General features: G+C 37.7%; 2 protein-coding genes across 11 annotated transcripts in view; one reads left to right on the top strand and one right to left on the bottom strand.

Moving 5' to 3' along the window:
- Positions 1–72: 72 nt before the first annotated feature.
- Positions 73–7,873, top strand: naaladl1 (N-acetylated alpha-linked acidic dipeptidase like 1). Its single transcript, XM_079486603.1, has 19 exons — positions 73–372; positions 552–724; positions 884–1,005; positions 1,542–1,661; positions 2,233–2,422; positions 2,504–2,597; positions 3,069–3,173; positions 3,266–3,351; positions 3,439–3,558; positions 3,993–4,078; positions 4,193–4,256; positions 4,340–4,407; positions 4,495–4,583; positions 4,680–4,773; positions 4,882–4,963; positions 5,133–5,306; positions 5,828–5,915; positions 6,002–6,094; positions 6,234–7,873. Exons 1-19 carry the CDS (start codon positions 176–178, stop codon positions 6,409–6,411), a joined length of 2,223 nt encoding a protein of 740 aa, XP_079342729.1. The 5' UTR covers positions 73–175; the 3' UTR covers positions 6,412–7,873.
- arvcfb (ARVCF delta catenin family member b) overlaps positions 7,865–21,874 on the bottom strand; it is a gene marked incomplete at its 5' end in the record, with an annotated part of 157,619 nt that continues 143,609 nt past the window's right edge. For 6 of the 10 annotated variants that reach the window (XM_079486516.1, XM_079486520.1, XM_079486522.1 and 3 more), the window contains 8 exons: positions 7,865–9,222; positions 10,604–10,716; positions 12,597–12,688; positions 15,363–15,450; positions 15,881–15,992; positions 16,717–16,909; positions 17,229–17,379; positions 18,384–18,511. In XM_079486516.1, the coding sequence (XP_079342642.1) occupies positions 10,615–10,716; positions 12,597–12,688; positions 15,363–15,450; positions 15,881–15,992; positions 16,717–16,909; positions 17,229–17,379; positions 18,384–18,511 (866 nt within the window). In that variant the 3' untranslated portion in view covers positions 7,865–9,222; positions 10,604–10,614. Of the gene's footprint in view, positions 9,223–10,603; positions 10,717–12,596; positions 12,689–13,302; positions 13,357–15,362; positions 15,451–15,880; positions 15,993–16,716; positions 16,910–17,228; positions 17,380–18,383; positions 18,512–21,874 lie in introns of all 10 variants that reach the window. The other 4 variants (XM_079486514.1, XM_079486517.1, XM_079486515.1 and 1 more) reach the window with 2 other exon arrangements.

Raw genomic sequence — 21,874 nt, 5'->3', positions numbered from 1 at the left:
TCATTAATGAATAAACTTTATGGCTTGCTTGAGTATCTCTTATCAGGTCTTGGGCAGCCAGTTAAAATCTTTATCACAAAATCTCTTTACAGCCTAAAGAGGAGGATACAGTTGACACTTTCAGATCCTCACTAGCCCTAGGACTGTGCTTTCAGATATCCGAGATACAAACAATATGCTTAAGAAGGTTTTTTTGGGACTCCTCATAGGAACAGTGGCGTTTACAGTAGGAATCCTGGTTGGTCACTTCGCCATTAACAAGGGCACTTCTGTACCAGAGTGGGTCCACGATGCATCCCAGGATGTGGACGAAGGAATTATTACAAAACTACTTGAGGAACTGGACAACATTCAAATTCAAGAGAACCTCAGGTGATTTATTTATACTGACGAGTGCATGACCAAACAAGCGCATTTATAGTGACGAGTGCATGAGTGCAAGCCTATTGAATGAATAGTTGATTATAGATGAAGAGTAATGCATACCTAAATGAAAGTTTATATACCGGTTTATAGTTTATACCCCTCAAATCTGGCTCCTTTATCCAAAGGGAACTGACCAAGGTTCCTCACATGGCCACAACCCCTGGAGATGAGGCAACAGTGGAGTTTATGTTGAAGAGATGGCAGGACCCCAAAACAGGCTTGGACAATGCATGGAGAGAGGACTACAATGTGTATCTGTCATTCCCAAACAAAGCTAACCCCAACAAAGTCACTGTTGGTAAGATGCATTCTTTATCAATATTTGCATGCATGCTATGAATAACAGTACTGTACTTAAAATACACTTTTGCTGGCTAATACAAACATACTGAATGATTTAACTATCACTGATGTGATAACCTTATTTTTTAATTAATCCGATTTATTTTTTAACAAGTTGATCCCAGTGACAAGGTTCTGTTCACGGTAAGAGAGAGAGAGAAAGCGTACTTCCCAGAGCAGAATGACCCAGAGGTGGTACAGCCTTATGCGGCATATTCTCCAGCAGGAAACGCCAAGGTTCCCATCCTCACATCACTTCATACAACTAATATCCCATGAACATTTCAATTATATATTAACTAATGTAATTTATTCCAATATGATTATATTTTGCTTTGTTTTTTGTCTGAATTCTGATTATGTCACTATGACATAATGACAATTTAGAAACAGCAAAGACTAAACATGAGATAAAAATAATGTCTTCATGGAGTCACTGACTATAAAACTGTCTTATTGACTATTATGGACAAACATTAAAGTCAAACAGACTGAGCGCTAACCTTTGGGGCTATCATACCACATGACACCGCAATAAAGTCTCTTTATAGATGGTTGATGGTTATGTCTTCTAATGATGTCCCGCTGTTGACTTGTTAAAAAAATAACTTGGTGTTATATTGTATTTTTTACCACTCGTTTTATCAAAAGCTGATAAGATTATGACAATATAGAAGTATTATAGGTATGGCTGAAAGAAAGTAAATAGCTGCAATTCAACTGTATATGTTCATATGGTTCGGAAAATTGACCGGTCAATGTTTTATATGCAGGGAAAGCTTGTGTATGCAAACCAAGGTAAAATGAGTGACTACGAGCTGTTAAACACAACAGTGGATCTGAGAGGAACCATCGCCATCACCAGATACGGAGGAGAAGGGAGATCTGGGAAAGTGAGAACTATGAGATTTTATTTTTGGAAACGATAAAGGTTAACCCCAAAATGAATATTATGTTTCAAGGATTGTCCCAAGCATGTTTAAATGTCTTTGTTCTGGAAAAAAGAAAAGAAAGATATTCAGAAGAATGTCAGTAAACCAAACAGATCTCATTCCCCATTGACTCCCATAGTTTTTATTTTCCCTACTATGGCAGTAAATGGGGGATAAGATGTGTTTGGTAACTGACATTCTTCCAAATATCTTTCTTTTCTTTTTTTTTCCAGAACAAAGACATTTAAACAGCCTTGGAACAACCTGAGGGTGAGTATTTATGACAGAATTTCTATTTTTAGCTTTCCTGTGGCTCAGTTGTTAGAACATGGCGCCAGCAACACCATGGTCATGGGTTCGATCCCAGGGTTTTGCACATGTATAGTATAATGCATTTTAAGATTTAGATAAAGGCATCTGCTAAATGCATAAATGTAAATTAACTATTACTTTAAAGAAGAAAATCATCCGTTTTTCATTTTAATGAGACATTATATATGTTTGCTCTCCTCACTATGACATCACTAAAAAGGCCATCAATGCAGAGAAGTTTGGAGTTGTCGGGGTGCTGGTCTATACAGATCCAAATGACATCAATGATGGCATATCAGATGAAAGTGAAACTTACCCTCACTCCTGGTATCTCCCGCCTTCTGGTGTAGAGCGAGGCTCATACAACATTGACTTTGGGGACTTGTTGACACCTTATCTAGCTGCAAAGGGTAACTAGTGATATTTTTATTATAAACACAAAGGATACATACGAGATATAAAAACAACAATGGATGTAATTGTGTTTGTAGAGGACACCTACAGAATTCCAAAGGATAAAATAAGAGGCATCCCACCAATTCCGACACAACCAATAGGGTTTGAGGATGCCTATGCATTAATCTGGTGAGTAGAATCGTTCAAAAATATCTTTAGATTTTTTTAATAACACACTTTGTTGGAGCTTTACTTTTTTATCTTTTTTTGGACCACGCTCTGTTAAAGTGATTGGATCATCCAAAAATGAAAATTCTGTTATAATCTCCTGTCATTCACCCTCTTGTCATTTCAAACCTTTATGACTGACTTTCTTCCGCAGAACACAAATATATATTTTGAAGAAACTTGGTTACAGAACAGCACTGGCACTCATTCACTTCTATTGTTTGGACACAAAACCAATACAAGTCAATGGGTGCCGGTTAACAATTCTTCGAAATATTTTCCTTTGTGATCTGCAGAAAACTGAAAGTCATAAAGGTTTGAAATTACAAGATGTAATATGAGTAAATGATGACACATATGTTGGGGGTAAAAATACAGTTTGTTTTTTCATAGAAAGGTGCTTTAAATTCTGACAGACTATTTATGTGACAGTGAGCTTGATGGGACCGACACCCCTGCTGCATGGCAAGGAGGATTCAACTGCACATACAAATTTGGTGGACCAGGGTTCAAATCCACATCTCATTTTAACAGCAGGTATGAAAATCTGCATCTCTCGATGAAACTGCAATATGCATAAAAGTATAAGTACTGTGTGTTGGAATATAAAGACCCATTTTGTCTGTCAGCGATGTGCAGTTGAACATTTACAATAGTGAGGAGATAAAACCTTCAGCAAATGTTATGGGAATAATTCGAGGCAGTGTGGAGCCAGGTATGTATTGCGTGTCATAATAAGCCATGACTGGTGTTTGTTTAACGTAACATATTTCTAAACTCTGTTTCTGTGTGTTATTTTTAGACAGATATGTGATTTATGGGAACCACAGAGATAGCTGGGTGCACGGAGCTATTGACCCCAGCAGTGGGACAGCAGTTATGCTAGAGATCACCAGAGTGCTGGGGACAATGGTGAAGGAAGGTGAGGTCTCATAACAACCAAATGAGTTGCTCTAATGTTGTGTGCAAGGCTGGTACTCAGGGGGACTCAGGCAGTCCATTTTTAACCGGAACCGAATTCCATCTTTTATCCATGTAACAGCTTCCGAACTCTCTGCACATGTCATAAATCTGATGATTTTTTTTGGATCTATGGATAAAAATATAAAATGTCACTGAGTTCCCCTTTTTGAATCTTTGTCCTTGTACAGTTCATTCTGGCAGCAGTCACAAATATATTTAGATTTAAATAAGAAAAAGGATATATAAATGTATATTTAGATTCATACCTGCCTGTAAAGTTTCCTAAAAATCCTTTTGACAGAGACAAAAGACAGTGATGGGATGAAAGTCAAAAGTCAAACTGAATAATAGACCAAACCCAATATCACTGTAATGTCATTCTCTATCTTAAAGGGAAATGGAGACCTCGGCGGTCCATCATCTTTGGCAGCTGGGGAGCTGAAGAGTTTGGCCTTATTGGATCGGCAGAATACACAGAGGTGAGTTGATAAATATTATCACACAGAGGTGACTTAATAAAACACCAGTGCCAGTGGAAGATCATTTACTGTACTGGCACATTTACTAACATGTGCAATGCTCTCCACCCTCAGGAATACTTCAGTAAGCTGAGTGAACGCACTGTGGCCTACATCAATGTGGATATCTCAGTGTTCGGTACTAGTTTATATTTTTTCAGAAGCTTCACCCAGAGAAAACTTGCTTTAGCTAAAATGTCATCTGTTCTCTGTCCATCACAGCTAATGCCACTCTGAGGGCCTCTGGATCCCCATCAATACAGGGTGTGATGTTTACAGCATCCAAACAGGTGAGGATGGAGTCCAGTAAGACTCACTTTCCTAAAGGATGACATTTGTGTTTCTTTATAAGGATTTGACAAGTCATACACCTTTAGGTACGGGCACCTGGAACCACAGTATCGGTCTATGACAACTGGATAAAATATTACAACCGGTCCAGCCCCAATTACGGCCTTATACCAAAGTATGGTCACGTTACTCTTAATTTAAAGATCTAGCAAAATAATTATTATAACACCCATATCAAATGACTTTTTATATATGTTTATTGTATCTGCAGTGTGGGGTTCTTGACAGGAGCAGGAAGTGATTATGCTCCTTTTATTCACTACCTAGGAATAACTTCAATGGACCTTTCCTATTACTACGACCGGGTACGTGGCTCTTTTTACTCTTGCCTATTTATAAATACCAAACCAAAAGTCTTATTCCTAAGATTGTGTAAAAATAACAACATATTTTTAATCAAATACATATTTCAGAGCCAGACAAGAGCGCGCATCTACCCTGCCTATCACACGGCTTATGACACCTTTGATTATGCATCTAAATTCATTGATCCAGGTGAACTGAATTGCAAGGTTTCCTAAGGGGAAAATATATTAATTTGATTCAGCTTTGTTTTATTCTAGCGCTGAACTAGCGTAACCCCTCTTTCAATATGAAAGCGTGTTTACCGTAGACTTGTTCTCATCTGCTTGATATTAAATTCAAATTATTTTCCATTATGCAGGCTTCACAAGTCACCAGGCGGTAGCCAGGACAGCAGGGAACGTGCTGGTCAGATTGGCTGACAGTCTTCTGTTGCCTTTAAACTGCAGTGACTACGCAGAAAGTCTGGAGCAGTATTTAGAGGAGGCTGTGAAGGCCTTTGAAGTCAAACTAACAAACAATGGAATCTCTATGGGTGAGCGAATAACATTTATATTTCATTCATTCATGTGGCAAATTGCATGCAAGGTATACATTTTATCAGTATGTGTGTACAATGGGACTTAAACCCATGCCTTTTGTGCTATGTACTATGAGAATTGAGGGAAATTATGATCAATGGTAACATGTTATTGTTAAAATGAGTCTGTCATCATTCACTCACCCTCTTCTCTTTTCAAACCTGTATGATTTTCTTCCACAGAGCACAAAAGAAGATATTTAGAAGAATGTTGTTCACTGGCCCCCCTTCACTTGCATTGGTTGTGTGTCGACAATAGAAGTGAATGGGGTCCAGTGCTGTTTGGTTACCAACTTTCTTCAAAATATCTTCTTTTGTGTTCTGCGGAAGAAAGAAACTCAAAGGTTTGAAAAGACAAGAGGGTGAGTAAATGATGACAGAATGTTCATTTTTGGGTGAACATGACTTTAAAAACAACTAAATAAATTACATTAGGGATTGTAATGTGATGGTAAGAATGCTGTTCTCAAACCCAGAATCCTTAAAGAACGCTGTGCAGCTATTCCGCAAAGCAGCCACAAAACTGGACGCCGCGATCAGGGATTCAAACCTCGGAAAAGATACGTAAGTTACAGTGACCAGTTTGTAACACGCACAGCAAACACTATAGAATTAACACAATGTTCACAATTGTTCTATCTTAACAATAGGCCTCTGAAGGCACGCAGAATTAATGATCAGCTCATGCTGTTGGACAGGGCTTTCCTCGACCCGTTAGCGTTCCCAGAAAAATACGCTTTCAGGTACGAAGCCTCATTATCAAAACATCCCAAATGAATACTAATAGTCTTCTACCTGACCGCCCTCTGTTTGACCGTGCTGTTGTCACACCTGTTCGATATAATTGCCAGAGCACTTCTAACACTACGTGGCATCACACAGGCACGTCATATGGGCCTCGAGGTCATCAGGGGTTCCTACCTTCCCCGGGCTGGCAGATGCAGTGGAGAAGGCTGAGAGAATGGGACTGAAAGCAGATTGGGAACAGGCTCATAAACACTTATCTATTGTCACACAGGCCATCGCGGGAGCTGCACATACACTGGATGATGTCATTTAATACAAGATGAGATTTCGTCTGGGCACTTGCAACATCCACAATTTAAAGGGATTTTGTCATCATTTACACACTCTCTTGTCATATTAAACCTGTATGATTAACTATCTTCTGCAGAACACATAAGATATTTTGAAGAACGTTGACAACCGAACAACAGCGGTCCATGGGTACCACTGTTTAAAATATCTTCTTTTGTGTTTTGCATTATAAAGAAAGCCATACAGGTTTTAGGGTGACCTATCCCTTTAAAAATGGACAGAATTACTGTATGGATGAGTATCTCTATACACCCAATAATCACAGTGAATAAATTGAATACATGAATGGAGTGAATACAGTAGCATTGTCTAAAATGTAGATTGGATTGATTTGGGATACAAAGGAAAACATTTAGCACACAAGACACACTCTTTTCAGGAATGGTTTATTGAAAACACACCAAAGTGATAGTCTACAAACCTGTGTTATTCTTTAACAAGAGCAATTCTCTCTTTTGGGTATTAGTAAAATTAACAATACATTCTGTCACTGTGGTATTTTTCTTCAACGCTAGGAAAGCATTAACAACTATATAATCAAACCCTTTTTAATTGTCTCAATCTTTTAAAAGTTTATAATACAATAATACAAGGCAAAACCCACCAGTCTAGACTACATTGAGAACACAGAGTGAGTTAAAGTGGAGGAGAAAGAGGGGAAATCTGTGTTTGTGTGTGTGCGTTTGTATGCAAAGAGAAAAAGTGGAGGAGAACAGTTAGGAACCAATAAAACATATAAAACACACTTGTTTATCTAACATGGTAAAGGTTAAGGCACATGAGAGTTACAAACACATCTGCTACCAAAGTTGTACACGGATTCTGATTTTTTGAGTTAGTGATATCTACAAGTATGTTTCTCTTGATTTCAACATCTGTTTTTCTATAAATATACAATCTGATGCAAATTCACACTCTGGGAACCTCTTGTACTACACGATACCAAAATCCTTTGGTTGTATTCTGCAAAACGGCAGTAAGGAACGGACAGTCGAAATGAATGATGACACGACACAAGGCTAAAGTTTGCGACACAACATTTTCATCTTTCACCTTATTATTACACACAGTTATTTTGTTGTTAGAAGTCTGTTAAACACTATGGTAAAAACCTTGCTGTAGAGAGTTATATAGAGTCACATTACAGAAATATGATGGTAACGGAGGCACATGCTGCTTGCCTCATATTACGAGGAAACTGTCCTGGAAAAAAAATACATGTCCATTTGTAGGTCTTGAATACATTAAACAGATTCAGTTGCCATAAGTGTCCATAATGAAATATGCAATTAATGATGACATAAAACTGTACCGGAAAATAAGGAAAACAAAAATTGTCATGCTTGTTTTGTTATTCTTGAGACATTTTTTTTGTCTTGCATAACTTCTCACACCCAATGTGAAATGAAAAGTGTCTATCCCTGATTCCTCTTCTTGTCTGTTTTTTTCCTGATGAATGCTCACAATATGGCAACCGACCAGATTCGATTCAGATTCAAGAATTATTTGATCACGTCTTTCAATTGAAAAAGAACACTGAAGATATGCTTGTAAAAAAAATAGACAGTGACTCTACAGCCGTTGATACACATTTAACTATAGTGATTACCTTTTTATTATATTATTATTATTTTTTATACAAACATGGCCATGCTTTATGGAATACTGAATGTGGTCTGAACAAACTGTCTATCAAAGATCTATCAAGAAGATTGTGAACTGCTTCCCGTAATATACATTTATAAAACAACAAAAATATAAAACGCTTTGAAAATCTTCTTTTATGACAGCAGGAGCAAGTGAGTCCTCCTACCATCCCTCACTTCACAATCTACATATAAACAAATTGTTTTTTCTCATCACTCCTGAAAGACGTCAAATAAGAGCTGATAAGCGCCAGTATTACCTAGCATGCCATTGCAGTTCACCATCCCAAGGGGAATACAGGATCAGCCGACCAAATCTGAGTCAAAGCATAGCAGCTCCCCTCTTCTCAGTTTCGCTAAAAGCAGATGTCAGTGTGCAGGGTAACCCCCCACTGTTGAAGTACAGTTCTCGGCGAGAAGAAACGAACACAGTGATATCATGTCTTTAAAGTTGCTTTATAAAGCCAGCACATAGAAATCGCAAAAGCGTGCATTTCAATATAGAACCCCCAGACGTCTAATGTGCACCCACACCATTGTAAATAACAAAAACCTTTCATTTTACTCCATTCTCAAGTGTCCTTCATGGCTCACATCAGCCCCTAATTTCAGAAAACCCAAACCTTCATTAAAACTCTACAGACAGAAAAAAACTCACTGCAAATTCTGGGGTCAACATAAATTCACAAACAAAACAATAATCAGGCAGATACATCCAACAAAAATAACAGAGACAAAATTATATATATTTTTTGTTTAGACATAAAAATATGCTTTTTACATCCTCTTTTCCGATTCCTTCCAATACACGTCCATGTCCATTATAGCACTTCCTGTACACTCAAATCCATCATTCCAGCTCCACGACAGCAGATCCTCTTTTCTGGGTTCAATTCGTCCAGCGGGAATGTACATATGAGAAGTGGAAGTTTTTTCTTTTTCAAATAGTTTTAGTTATGTTGAGAAACCTCAAAATATTGGCTGTTGAATGAAAGTTCCTTTCTCTCGCTTTTTTTTAGGCAAAAGTCTTCAGCTGAGTCCATATCATGGTGAGTTCTGTGGTTAATGGCAGTGGTGACTCGTGAAATCCTTGTGTGGTAGAGATGTAGCTCTGTTGCAAGCTAAGCCTGGAGCGGAGAGGGCGGAGAAGTCAAAGGCATCAGATGACATCGCCGCAAACATTTGAATGAAAATGAGTGTTGAATGATAGATATTCCTATTGTGGTCACAGAATACAGAGATGATGTACACCAAGTGTGCAAAGTGTGTTGATGAAAAATGATTTTTATGAAGTTGAAATGATATAGCTACAGTACAAACAGATATTTCAAAATCATAAAAAGTTTTAATAAAAAATATTCATAACTTATCAGACCTTGAAGACATTTACAAACATGAATGGAAAAACTAATGAAGACTTTAATAAATATCGTCTAAATATAATCTAATGTTACACATTAATGGCCACTGATGGTGACTGATAAAACATATGGGATGAAGAATGTAAGGATGAGCAGTTCTTTGCCAAGCATGAGGGTGAAAATAAACCGAGGATGGTAATGCCATCCTACGCATATTATCTTACCCAGGGGTAATGAGTGATAAATGATAGTTCACCCAAAAATAAATCAGGCCTATTCACTCTCCAACTGTTCCAAATCTGTATAAATATGTATATATATAAAAAAAAATTCTGTTGAACAGGTAGAAATTATTGGAGGAATGCTTGTTACCAAACAGTTCTTGGACCCCATTCACTACCATAGTAGGAAAAATGACAACGGTAACCAAGAACTGTTTGCCGTGCTACCTTTTTCAAAATATATTCTTTTGTGTTCAACTAAAAAAATAGAAAGTGCTTTTTCCTACCAGGGAAGTCAATGGGCTCCAAGAACTGTTTGGTTAGAAGCATTCTTCCAAATACCTTTCTCTCTGTGTTCATCAGAACAAAGACATTTATAGAGATCTAAAACAACTCGAAGATGCGTAAATGATGACAGAAGTTTTATTTTGGGTGAGCTACCCCTTTAACAGTAACACACAGTTATACGAATATATACATGGCTTGTCAAGTTTAAATGAGTCTCAACGAGTCGGTTTGATTATGTGTAAATGAGATTTAAGAAAAGTCTAATGAACAACAAAGTTCAACAAAGAACACCCGCACTCAGTTTTGCGGAATAACAAAGCCTAGATAAAGCCAAAATATTTATTTCTAAGCAAATTCATTACTTAATTTTTTTTCTTTGAGCTCCTATTATCCCCTGCATGCAAGGAAACATTAATTCTGAAACAAACAAAATCATTCTAGAGAAAATAAAAAGATTTTTTTTGTGATTTGTGATCAAACATGCAATCCTCAGAATAGTGACTGACACATTGCATCCTCTGGGTCAGTCCGAGCAATTAGTAATGGAGGGTGGGTGGTACATTATGAAGAGGACAAGCAAACGCAAAAGCCCCAAAATAAAACATTCACACAGGATAAAAGATACACACAGCACCTACCATGCATGCATTTAGACCCAGGAGTCAACAGGCTGAGGTTTAACATCACAAGCATCCACCAGACTGACAGCCGGCCTGTTGCTCCTGATATAGTGTTTCCTATTAGTGTCATTCTGCAGCGGTGGGAGAGGGTTTCAAAATCAGCAAAATCAACAGTTTAAACACACAGGTAAAGGATAGAGTTAGTTCTCCCGATGAGGAAGCTCAGGGAAAAATAAACAGACAGAGAAATCAAAGAAGGGGAGGGTCATTTGAGAAAACACATGCAAAACTGATCTGTTAAATGCGGAGAGATCCAGTCTGAAAACAAGAAAACTTCAGATGGGGTTATATTCAAGTGTACAAGCAGCGATCGATAGCTGTGCCAACAGGGCGCAATGTAACTTTTCATCAAAGACATTCAAACAACGTGTGTTCAGTTAAACTGACAGTGACGTCTATGTATGTGTATTTGGAAAGCTTATTAAAGAAATTTAGCAGTTAGCATTTGAAACACCCCCTGAATGCCCTGTCACAACACAGAGTTGCACTACAGATGGTGCAGAAATGTAGTCGTCAATAATGCAGCGTGCCCACGATCACTATCATCTCTGAACGCCGTGTGGCCTCATTCAAATGCAGATGCGCAGTAAAGGGAATCACTCTCACGCTGGGTTCTGATATCGCTCATAAAATGAGATGACTCCATATAAGTCAAAAGGGAATACAAGAACTCAATCTACTGATGCAGCCTTTCAGAGAAGGCACTTGATATGCGAGCCGTCCTCTCATGCAGACGCCGGTCATTTCAATGTGACGAGAGGACACACAGCATCTTAATCATAAGCAAATGAATGACTATAAAATCATAAAGCTGACATTAAATTATCCGTTTAAGAGCGACATGGGGTTGAGAGGAAAAAGTCTGGTTGATCAGCTTGTATACAGAAGCTGGCCAAAATGTTAAATGGGATCTCAAGGGAATTGTAACTATTTTATGAGATGGCTGGTTCGTATGAATTTGAGGTAAATAAAAATAAAGAAAGCATTCATTATGCCATGCCCCTAACATAATGACGGTCAGAAACTCTACTTAATTTAGCATTACCTTGAGTGGACAGGAAAAAAACATCATTATATCTACTCTGATAAAACATTGTTTTATCATTGTATCTACTCAAGATTATTTTGGAAAGAGTTACTGAAAAATATATATTTATATCAGTAAAAAACTGGTAGAAATGTGTGCATTTTATGTTATTTTTATTTTGAGAATGATGATTTTGAAAGCAATGAACAATATATTAAAAACTTATTTTTTATTTAAGGAAAATACCATATACATAAAACAAAATCGGCCCTTTGATTTCACTTTTGTGTGTCTTGAGAACACTTCATTTTGTGTTTTTTATTATTTTCTTTTCTGGCAACAAATGTGACGTAAAATCGCTTTGTGGCATTGTAAAAAATACAAATAATACAAATTAGCCACCTCATAAAATTGTTAGGATTAGCAATCTACACTCATAGAAATACTTCATGTGGCTATGTAAATATGACAACATAATCACGTTATATTAATTTAATAAAATCTTTTAAAAATCACTTAACTGTTCTTTTTCAGATGAACATTTTGAAAAAATTGATCAAAATCCAACAGTTAATTTATTTAAAATGTATATATTATGTATTATATATATACTTTTAGTTTATTTCATGAAAAAATAAGTATTTAAATAACAAATTATATTCTTAATATACACTTAATATTTTTGGTGAATTCTAATAGAAATATTTAAGTTACTCTGATTAAACTTACATTTACACAATTTCAGTATATTTCATTTACATTTATGTGTGTAAATAGTTTCGTGTATAATGACCGTAAAGGTTTTTAGAGTGTAGCTTAAGGTTTCAAGCCAATGTGTCTGAAGCATGTTAAACAATTCTTGTTATTCTAGCATCTATTTCTCTTGAAGAATTTAATGAATCCAATTATCGCCTTTGTTCTGACCTTTAATGGTTCCCGTTCCTGCAGGTCAGCTGAACCGTCGCTGCTTTTGTACTTTAAGTTACTGTCTCTCTGGTCGATCGTTGAATAGCCATCTAATGAGAGAGAAAGAAAGGAGACAAGTTATCAGAAGTTATCACGCTCAGTGTGTCAACACCCTCAGCAGGGCTTCTTCAAACAAGCAGTATCAGATCCTTCGTCTGGAGGCGTCCTGTACGTGCTGCATCCTCACATCAGATCTTTACACGTCCGGCTGAGATGTTTGTTATGTGTGTGAGCATTGCGGTGCTTGTGTACGTGCAGGCGGGCGGTTCGACACTTCCTTCAGCCCACTCGAGCAGCACCTCGTCTCCAGCCTCTGTCCAATTATTGTCAGTCAGGCTTGGAGAGGACGCAGTGCAGCGGAGAAGATCAGAAACACGGCGCTATAACGAAGAGGTGCTAGTCTGTGTCGCTGTTGATCTTGTTTAAATTTTCATTGGCTCAAAGAACAACATGCATTACACCGTAGGCATCTTATTAAAAGAGGGGTTGTCCAGACAGCATTGGAATGACACTTCTCAAAAAACGAAAATAAATTCATACAAGGTAAGAATTCAATTACACTTGAACCTTAAAACAAGTACTGCTGTTTGGGAGACATTGCGGGGAACTGAATATAAAAAAAGAGTTTGTTTTCTTTATTGAGATTATGCAGGCATAGACTTACCTGGACCAAATTCATCCATAGGTATCATATCACCACTGCCACACCCTCTGCTGCCTGCAAACATTTTATAGGACGGTTTTTCATGGCAATGAGACTCAAGCTCATTTCAACCTGAATGTTCCGAGTTCAATACAAGTTAAGATTTGTCGGCAGTACCAGTGGAAAATATTTAGACCAATCCTTCAGTTTGGGAAATTAACTGAATAAAGGGCTGTTAGAATACACAGTAATCACAGTGGCAGATTTTTGGAAACGTTTGACTGAAAGGATCTTAAAAATCCTTTAATCTCAATGTGTACGCTGAAATGTTTAAAAATTACTTTTGTAATATATTTGTGCCAACATACTAGAGTATTTCAATAGAAAACACAAATGTTATTTAAAAATAATTATGAAATGAATGACTTTCACTATAGAATAAAAAAAGCAGCCAAAAAGAGCCCTGAATGGACTGAGAACACCTTTGCAATTTAAAATGCCAAGAGACCATCATGCAAATTGTCAAAGGGTGGCTACCTTGAAGATGGTAAAACATTATTGTAAACGCTTTTAGATGCTTTAACGCTGTATACATACACCAAAAGCTAAACATTGCGTTCTTCCGCCCGAAATACTCACAGCTTTATTTGTCTTTATTTGTTTGTGCTTCCCTTGCGCAAAAAAGAAACATCCGAACGTGTCAAACCATACGTGTAATTGTGCTCTTTGCACGAATTTTTCGCTTGAGTTGAAATGTTTCAACTTGCATGGAAGACGTGACTGAGTGGCATATCACATGTTCGTGGCAATTGTGTAGCCTGCTGTGAATTCAACAGCCTATATATTCACCTCTTTGCATTGACTTTATAAGTCATGTTGTTAGTTTTGATGAGCTTACTATTATTCGAAATAAAACATGATGAAATGTTTTTGTTTCACATGTATAGCAAAGATGAATTAACAAAAGACTAATACAGAGCTGTACACTACCGTCACAAAAATGGAGGGTAACTTTCTCACATTTAAAATGATAGTAATCCATAAACACAAACTGGAGTAAGAATTATGCTATGACTGCAAAAATTCTAAATAAATAAAAATGATGTTATAATTTATCATCTTCAGTGTAGTCCCTCTTTGCCTCGAATTTGTAGAAATATGATATATTCTCTACCTTCATTCCCTGAGATGCTTTTGAAACAGTACTAAAAGAGTTCCTATCGATATCTATTCTTATATGAACAAAAACATTTTGTTTTGTAATAAAATAATCTAGTATGTTTGAACAGTTATATTTTTGTCTACAGAGCTAATGAATCTTCGGATAAAAAAAGAGTTGTAAAGTCAAGTTCAAAATGTAAAAACTGACACTTAACTGAACAGTGTATAAAACTGTTCAACACATATCACAAATAGTTTATTAAACACGAGGGAGATGTCAAAATGGGTCTCTTCACATTGATCAATGCCCTCCTGAATAAATGCCACAGATGCTGTCGACAAAGCCTAACTTCTATTAAATTTTAAACTGCCTTCACCTTACAATACTTTGAAGAAGTTTTTTGAGGACTTTCCTCCACATTAGGCCAAGCAGGGGATGGAGTGGAAGTGATGAATGTGATTGAATACATCGTTGTCATGAGCATCCATACAAACGGCGGTAATAAAACCAGTAAAGTAAAAAAGCCAAAGCTGTCATGCTAACTCCTCTCTCAATGAGATGTTTTGTGCTCGGGTGGACGGGTGGGACTCTTTATGGCTACACTGCGGAAATTTACTATCATTTGACTTGAGAGTGAATGAATAATGAGCTGCTATACCGAGGCCCATTAATCTGCTGTCTGATCCTCATAAATCATTCTCTATCATATGGACGGCTCAAATGACCGGTTAAAGCGCTGGAGATGGGAGCAGCTGCACACACCGGCTAAGCAACGGGGTGAGAGATCAAGCATTTTGCCAAGTGTTAAAACACAAAAAGTGGTAGTTTACAAGATTTGCTTAGATGGTAGGTGCAAAACCTTCAGATGTCCCCTGGGCACCTGGATTGAGCATCTCTCTGTTTAGGGTCTTACGCTTACCTTGGTTCTTTTCCATCAAGGGGAGCGTTGTGTCATCGTAGCCCGGCTTGCAGCTCTTGGACCCTTTGGGAGTGCCGGTTGCTATAGGCTGAAAATAATCAAGAATGAAAGAAAGTGAAAAAAGGAAATGTGATTTAAAAGAAAAATACTGATAAAAAATATTTTGAATAATTACTGTAATTAATATATATTATTAATAATTGTAAATGATATTTATAAAATATAAATGTTTTTATTTTCTTTAGGCAAAATAGCTTTTTCTATTGTATGGATTTTTTATTTGATCATTGTTGACGGTTGCTGTGTGCTGAACATAATCAAGAATTATCCGAATTCAAGTGTGATATAAAAAAACATCATTGAGATTATATTTTCAAAATCATAAATAGTTTTTATTTTCTTAATGCAAAATATATTTAAATATATATAGTAATAAAAAAATTTATTTACTTTTTATTTGATATATACTATATTTATATATCTCTGAGGAAAAATACGGAAGAAATGTGCAGCTCTACCTGGAAGTGCGTTTTATTCCAGCCATCCTTGGTCAGGGCATTTCTCAGCTCCTTATAGCTCCAAACTGTCTGGAGTACATGGGAGGCAGCTTTGGTCTCCCGCGCAGACTGGCTGCAGTGCATAAACACGAGGGAAAGAGAGAATCCAGAGCTCAGTGGAATAACTCTCAAATTCATCTTCCGCTGAAGACACCACGTCTCAAATCTCACACCCCTGTGGCCACAGATTTCTCTCTTTTGGCTTCATTAGCTTTCTCTGTGATCCTCACTTAATTACCAGGAGTCTAAAACTTCAAAGGCACATCTCCAGAGTCAGAGAGACAGCCGGGCTCCAGTTAGGCGTGTACTGTTTAAAAAGTTAATCTCTCACAATCAATATTTAGTTTTGCAAAAACTGTACTTGGGGCGAAAACGGTATACACGATGTAAAGTTTTAAATGGGGTCATGTGTGGAAAGATTTGGGGAGGTTTGTTTAACATACGGCTTCTCTCCAGAGACGCGTGCTCCTTTTGATATCTACAGCACTTTCATTTAATATTCAGTTTTTCCACATGCATATATTAACGATGACATGTGTTGATAAAAATAAGTCACTTCAAAGAGCACTGTGTTGAAAGTCTTGTTGCTGGCGGAGGCGGAACCAAACCACAGATCAAAAACCTGTTGCTTGGTGCTTACTGCACTTAACAAGCCTTAAAGGAATAGTCATCTAAAAATGAAAATTATTTACACATTTAAAAGGTTGTGTGAATAATCTTACATAACAGGAAAGACCGTGAACAAACCGTAGATGATGAAAAAGAGAAGTTTGGTGTTTTCTTCATCCAGCGCTTACCTGGTCCTGTTGATGGCCACTAGTTTGTCGATAGCTTGAGCGGTCATGAGAGAGCGAGCGTTCTCTGAGCTCTCTGTGATGATTTCATGGATGGTGTTTAAGATGGCCACCACCGTATCTTCCTCTAGGTTCTTGGCTGGCCGTTGTTGGCCACTCGGCAGATTGCTAACCAAGTCCCTCATGGCGTAACTCCCTGGGAAGGATTTTACAAAGAAATAAGAGATACAACTTTGGAGAAGAGCAAAACAAGTTGCAGACACAGAGACATTTGATTTTTCAAGTCTTTAAAAAATATCGTAAAAAAAAGAGGTAAATGCCACCCATGCACTACATTGCAAGTGTTCTGAAGTAATCCGATAGCTCTATGAGGAAAAATTAAATTCTAAATTTCTCCTTTTGTGATCCCCAGAAGACAGGTGAAACAAATATGTATCAACAAAGGATAAAACTGAAATGTTATTTTTGGTGAACTGTTCCTTTAAAAAGTGTTTCCTTGGATACGCTGCTCTTGCCTATGAGGTCTTTGTTGCGGCGGTCGATGGATAGATTCCTCAGTGCGATGGCCACAGCTCGCACCACCTTATCCGAATCAGAACGCAGGAGCTCCACGAGGATAGGCAGACCTTTCTCTTTACGCACCGTCGCCCGGATATAGTTCGACCACTATAGAAATAAAAAGAAGCATGCTGTATAAACCAATGATCCCCTGTGCTTAATGCATTGAGATAAATCCGAGAGACTGACTTGGAGACATGCATTTTTCTCTCCTACCTCATAATTACAAAACTTCATATGACACAAGCAACCTTTTGAGACGCAAGTATGGTGCAGCAATGGCAACTTGTGGCCACTAGGAGGAGCTAGAAGGCTTTGCAACAGTTACTACTTACTGCAAGAAGCCCCAAAACATCTGCAAAAAGTAGGGGTAATAAATTAATAAATAAACCCCTCAAATCCTCTTATAGACCACAGCCGTGAAATGTCCGTCTCCCTACGGCAATGTACTTGGGACGAGCGTGTGTGTGGCCAAGCATAGAGATGAGGCGGTCTGAGGTGGTTTAACTGCTCAGAGAAACTTTGCGCTTATGCATGACTGCTCTTGAGGTCATAAGCTCCTCCAGGAGACACGGAGTAGGAAACAAGGTGGGCCGGGTACAGTTTAATGGGATTTCCTCTCGTAGTAGATATAGGGGAATGTGTTTATTAGGAGCGCCGTATCTTTACTTCTGCCACGAGAAGCGGCGAGAGCCCCACCTGCCACTGTGGCAAAGAACGTCATAATTGTTCTCAGAGGAAATGGGATGTTTAGGCAAGGAAGTGCACTGCAAGACACAAACCCTGAATAAATTACAATATAAAGTAATACGGTTTTATAAAGGAAGTGGATTAGATATCTTCCTTGTTGGATATGTTGGTGACTTGAAAAGCCAATTTGATTTTACCGTTATAGCGAAAGGAGGCAGAACCATAAAACATAATCAGAATCTGAATTTGTAACTTTGCAAAAGTTTACTGTAGGTGTGTTTAAGTTATTGAAAATAACATCAAACTGAAAAAGAGGCACCCATCATCTCAATAACAGTTTTTTCTTTACTGCATTTTGAACAAAAAAGTTACAGTACTGCATCCCACTGATGGTCCCCATTCACTATAATGCAGTGACTTACTGTCCAATGTCCCGCGCTGAGATTCTGCAGAGCCCCCGCCGCTGCTTCAAGAGTGTTATAGTTCTGACTCTCTGTAAGCAAGGACAGGTATAGACGAACCACTTCCGGCTGATAGAGTAATTCAAAACCTGCACACACATTCACAACAGAATTAGAGATCACACACAAGACATAACATATTCTGGAGTACTCCGAGTATGTACTGATTGTATTTCCTCCCATCAGTGTTGTGTCTCAACTGGACAAATGAAATGAAAATGAAAAGTGGACTAAATAACAGGGTAGGACAAATACATGATTATCAGGACGGAGAAAAAGAGACAGAAAATCAAAGACACTCCACTTTCACGGATACAGTGAGCAGTTCAATAGAGAAAATGTCACAAAAAGCCAATACTCTGATGGACGTTTTGCTGCTTGATAGCAGCGTCCCAATCACAAACCGATGAAATCAGCGAGTACACCAGAAAACAAGACTTGAAGTCAGTAATCTTATAGACTTAGTTTCTTTCTGCTGATTTAGGGTCAGCACCTCCACAACAAAACATACACGCATCCTGAAAATACCAAGAGAAGTTTGCAGTGGTTGTAAGGAGTGAATAATTATCTATGAAGATGCTAAATGAACCGGCAGAAGTGCTGACGTACGGATCACTGCGTGCCTTTCTTGGGATTTGCTCGTGCTGTTTCTAGGAAGCTGTTTGTGCGTCTGCTCCTCTATGATTTTTCACACGCTAGGATTTGAAGACTGAATTGGATGTGCTGTAGCGCTGAGAAATTCAAGATATCGACGGGTCTAACGAAAACAAACAAGCATATCAAAGAAGGTTGATTGTCTATTCGATGCATTCTGGCGGGTGATGTCAGCAGCCGTGTCTGTGTGCTGACATCCAGTTATTAGTTTTCAGAAGCTGCAGACACAAACAGATTCTAGTTACCACACATCATTTGGATCTTTATACTCGGAATTCCAAAAAACTCAACATCTCAAACATGACAGATCTTACAAGTCAAATGTATTCTTTCACTGCACTGTCGAGAAACCTAGGGTTGTCCCGGTCCCAAAACCATATCGTACGATACTATACCAGGTGAAGTTTAATGATACCAAGTAGTATCATGATGCTGGCCATGTTTGTAATTTAAATATCTTAATAAAGATCTAAATGAAACATTCTGTATTAATAGTAAACTGTTTTATACTGTATGCTACAATATTTTATAGTACTGACAATAAATTGTTGCAAATACTGTTGTAGTGTCTAGGAATTTTTGTAAAATTTTGTATAGTAAATCCTAAAGTATACACTAGAACATTCTTCGTGTGGGAACGAATTCAAATGTGCAACAATTTCATTTATACAGCAATGTTTATAAAGGCTTAGTGAATCATTCAAACAATTCATTCAAAACGACAGATTTATCCAACCATGATTATTTCCAGATGAATGACTCGCACTGATTCATCATCTCGTCAGATTTGTTCAAAACACAGATTCATTTAGGAGAGAAACACTTCAAAAAGGAGGTTGTAAGTGCTTAAATGAACTTTAATGCGAATATGCAACATTACGTACGATACCACGATACTACCGTTTAAATAATAGAGCAACATTGTGGGTATTTTGAAGCTTTAGCATTGTGATGCTACCATAATAGCACCGGTACACTGTGCAACCCTTCTCTCTTAGATAAAAGGGATAGTTCACCCAAAGATGAAAATTCTGTCATGAATTACTCACTCACAGAACAGTTTGCTGCCCTACATTCTTCAAAATATCTTCTTCTAAAATTTATAAAGCAATTTTTCCCTCTATGGTAGTAGAAAGATTCAAAAGATTCAATATGTGAGCAATAATATGATACATGATATGATATACATTTAAAATATAAACGATGGTGCTAAATTTAAATCTGCATCTAACACCTATAATTTAGAAAGGGGGGTGTGACCTGCAGGACATGGGCTTGGTTCAGAATCCCTCACGTTTTTATTTCTGACTGGTGGTTTATGCAAGAGAACGACTGTCCTCGCCTTCCAGTTTCCAACCTCAATTACCGTTTAAAGCTTTTTTAAGTCTTTCTCCTCCACACTGCTTTAGAAGTCATCTTGAGTGAGAGCAAAAAGACATCAGAGAAACTCCAAGAGAGAGGACGTGAACGGATTAGCTTTGTAAATGCACGAGTTTACTTTAAACACTGCGCTTTTATAACACTCTAAGCTTCTTTGTTGGAAGTCAGAAATCACTAGTTATTCAAAATGGGTGCTGTACCTCTTTCGGTTTGACGATAACAATTTTCCCTAATATCTTTGTCAACGTTAAAAATACTAAATTTCTTACTGCCTGCAAGTTTAACTTTAACTCAATCCGGTCAATACCCAGCAAACTAAGCAATTTAAAGATTTTGTAGAAACCCTCTGCAAAGTTTACATCACGTACATGACAGGCCTTTAATATACGGAAATCTGTGACTCCACATTCCCTCTTTCCTCAGTTCGTGGAGGCAGGATTTGTCTCTTGCAGAGCTGCAGTTCTGAAACAGCAAATTTTAAGCTGCGATCCGGGATTAGTTGCCAAAAACGTTCTTCCTTGAGAAAGATCAGAACAGCGGGAGAAAAATGCCCTGCTCTGCAAATATCATCAATTTGTTGGAATTTAAAGTAGAAATGCTGGAGAACATCGTACGAACACACACACAAAGTATACCAAAGAAACCGATACACGCCAGCCATGTTGCCCGAATGTATAAATGCTATTAACAATCTCAGGCAGGGGCGTTAATTAAATTGTTTTATTAGTTGTATTGATCGGAGTTTAGGATTCGTGTCGGAGATAGCGGAGGCAGAGGAGTTATCGATTGTTGACAGAATATTACGTGGTTCAGATTTGTTCAAAAACTTTTGCTTGTGATCAGGCTTGCTCAGGATAGCAGCAAGGCTAAAGTAAGTCACATCTATTTGATTTGATCTCTTAAATGCTTTGAGTATTCCTGGGACTGCTAATAATTAAATTGATGGTATTGGTAATGATGTTATTCTTATATAGGAAATCCCAAATGTTCCAGAAAAAGATGAAGGTGGTGTTGATGTACCTTTTCCCAAAGCAGGGAAAATAAAAAACTAAAAAAATCAGAAGTACATACTGTAATGAACTTGTAGTAATGAAAAGGAAATTTTCACACATAAACACTGAAATGACACTGGTTTTCTGACAATCGCACTTGTTAATAGTGCAGAGATGAACAAAAATAACATGGGTAGAAATCTGCCTCCTCATTTTTTAAGTCCACCGCACACCACTGATCTCAGGGGAAAGAATGAGGAGGATATGAGAAGAGTGAGTTTCACTCTAGCTTGGTAGTTGTACTTTCTTAAAAGTAGGTCACTGGAAAGTAACGTTATAATGAGTGAGTGACACCAAGCGATAAACATGGAGCGACTGCTGTATTGACACATAATTGGTTCAAATGACTTCCTAACTGGATGCATT

This window comes from Barbatula barbatula, assembly GCF_947034865.1.
Source record: "Barbatula barbatula genome assembly, chromosome: 2".
NCBI classification, from domain to species: Eukaryota; Metazoa; Chordata; class Actinopteri; order Cypriniformes; family Nemacheilidae; genus Barbatula; species Barbatula barbatula.
Note: the sequence above shows the minus strand (reverse complement) of the source record. Positions and strands in the feature narration are given on the sequence as shown.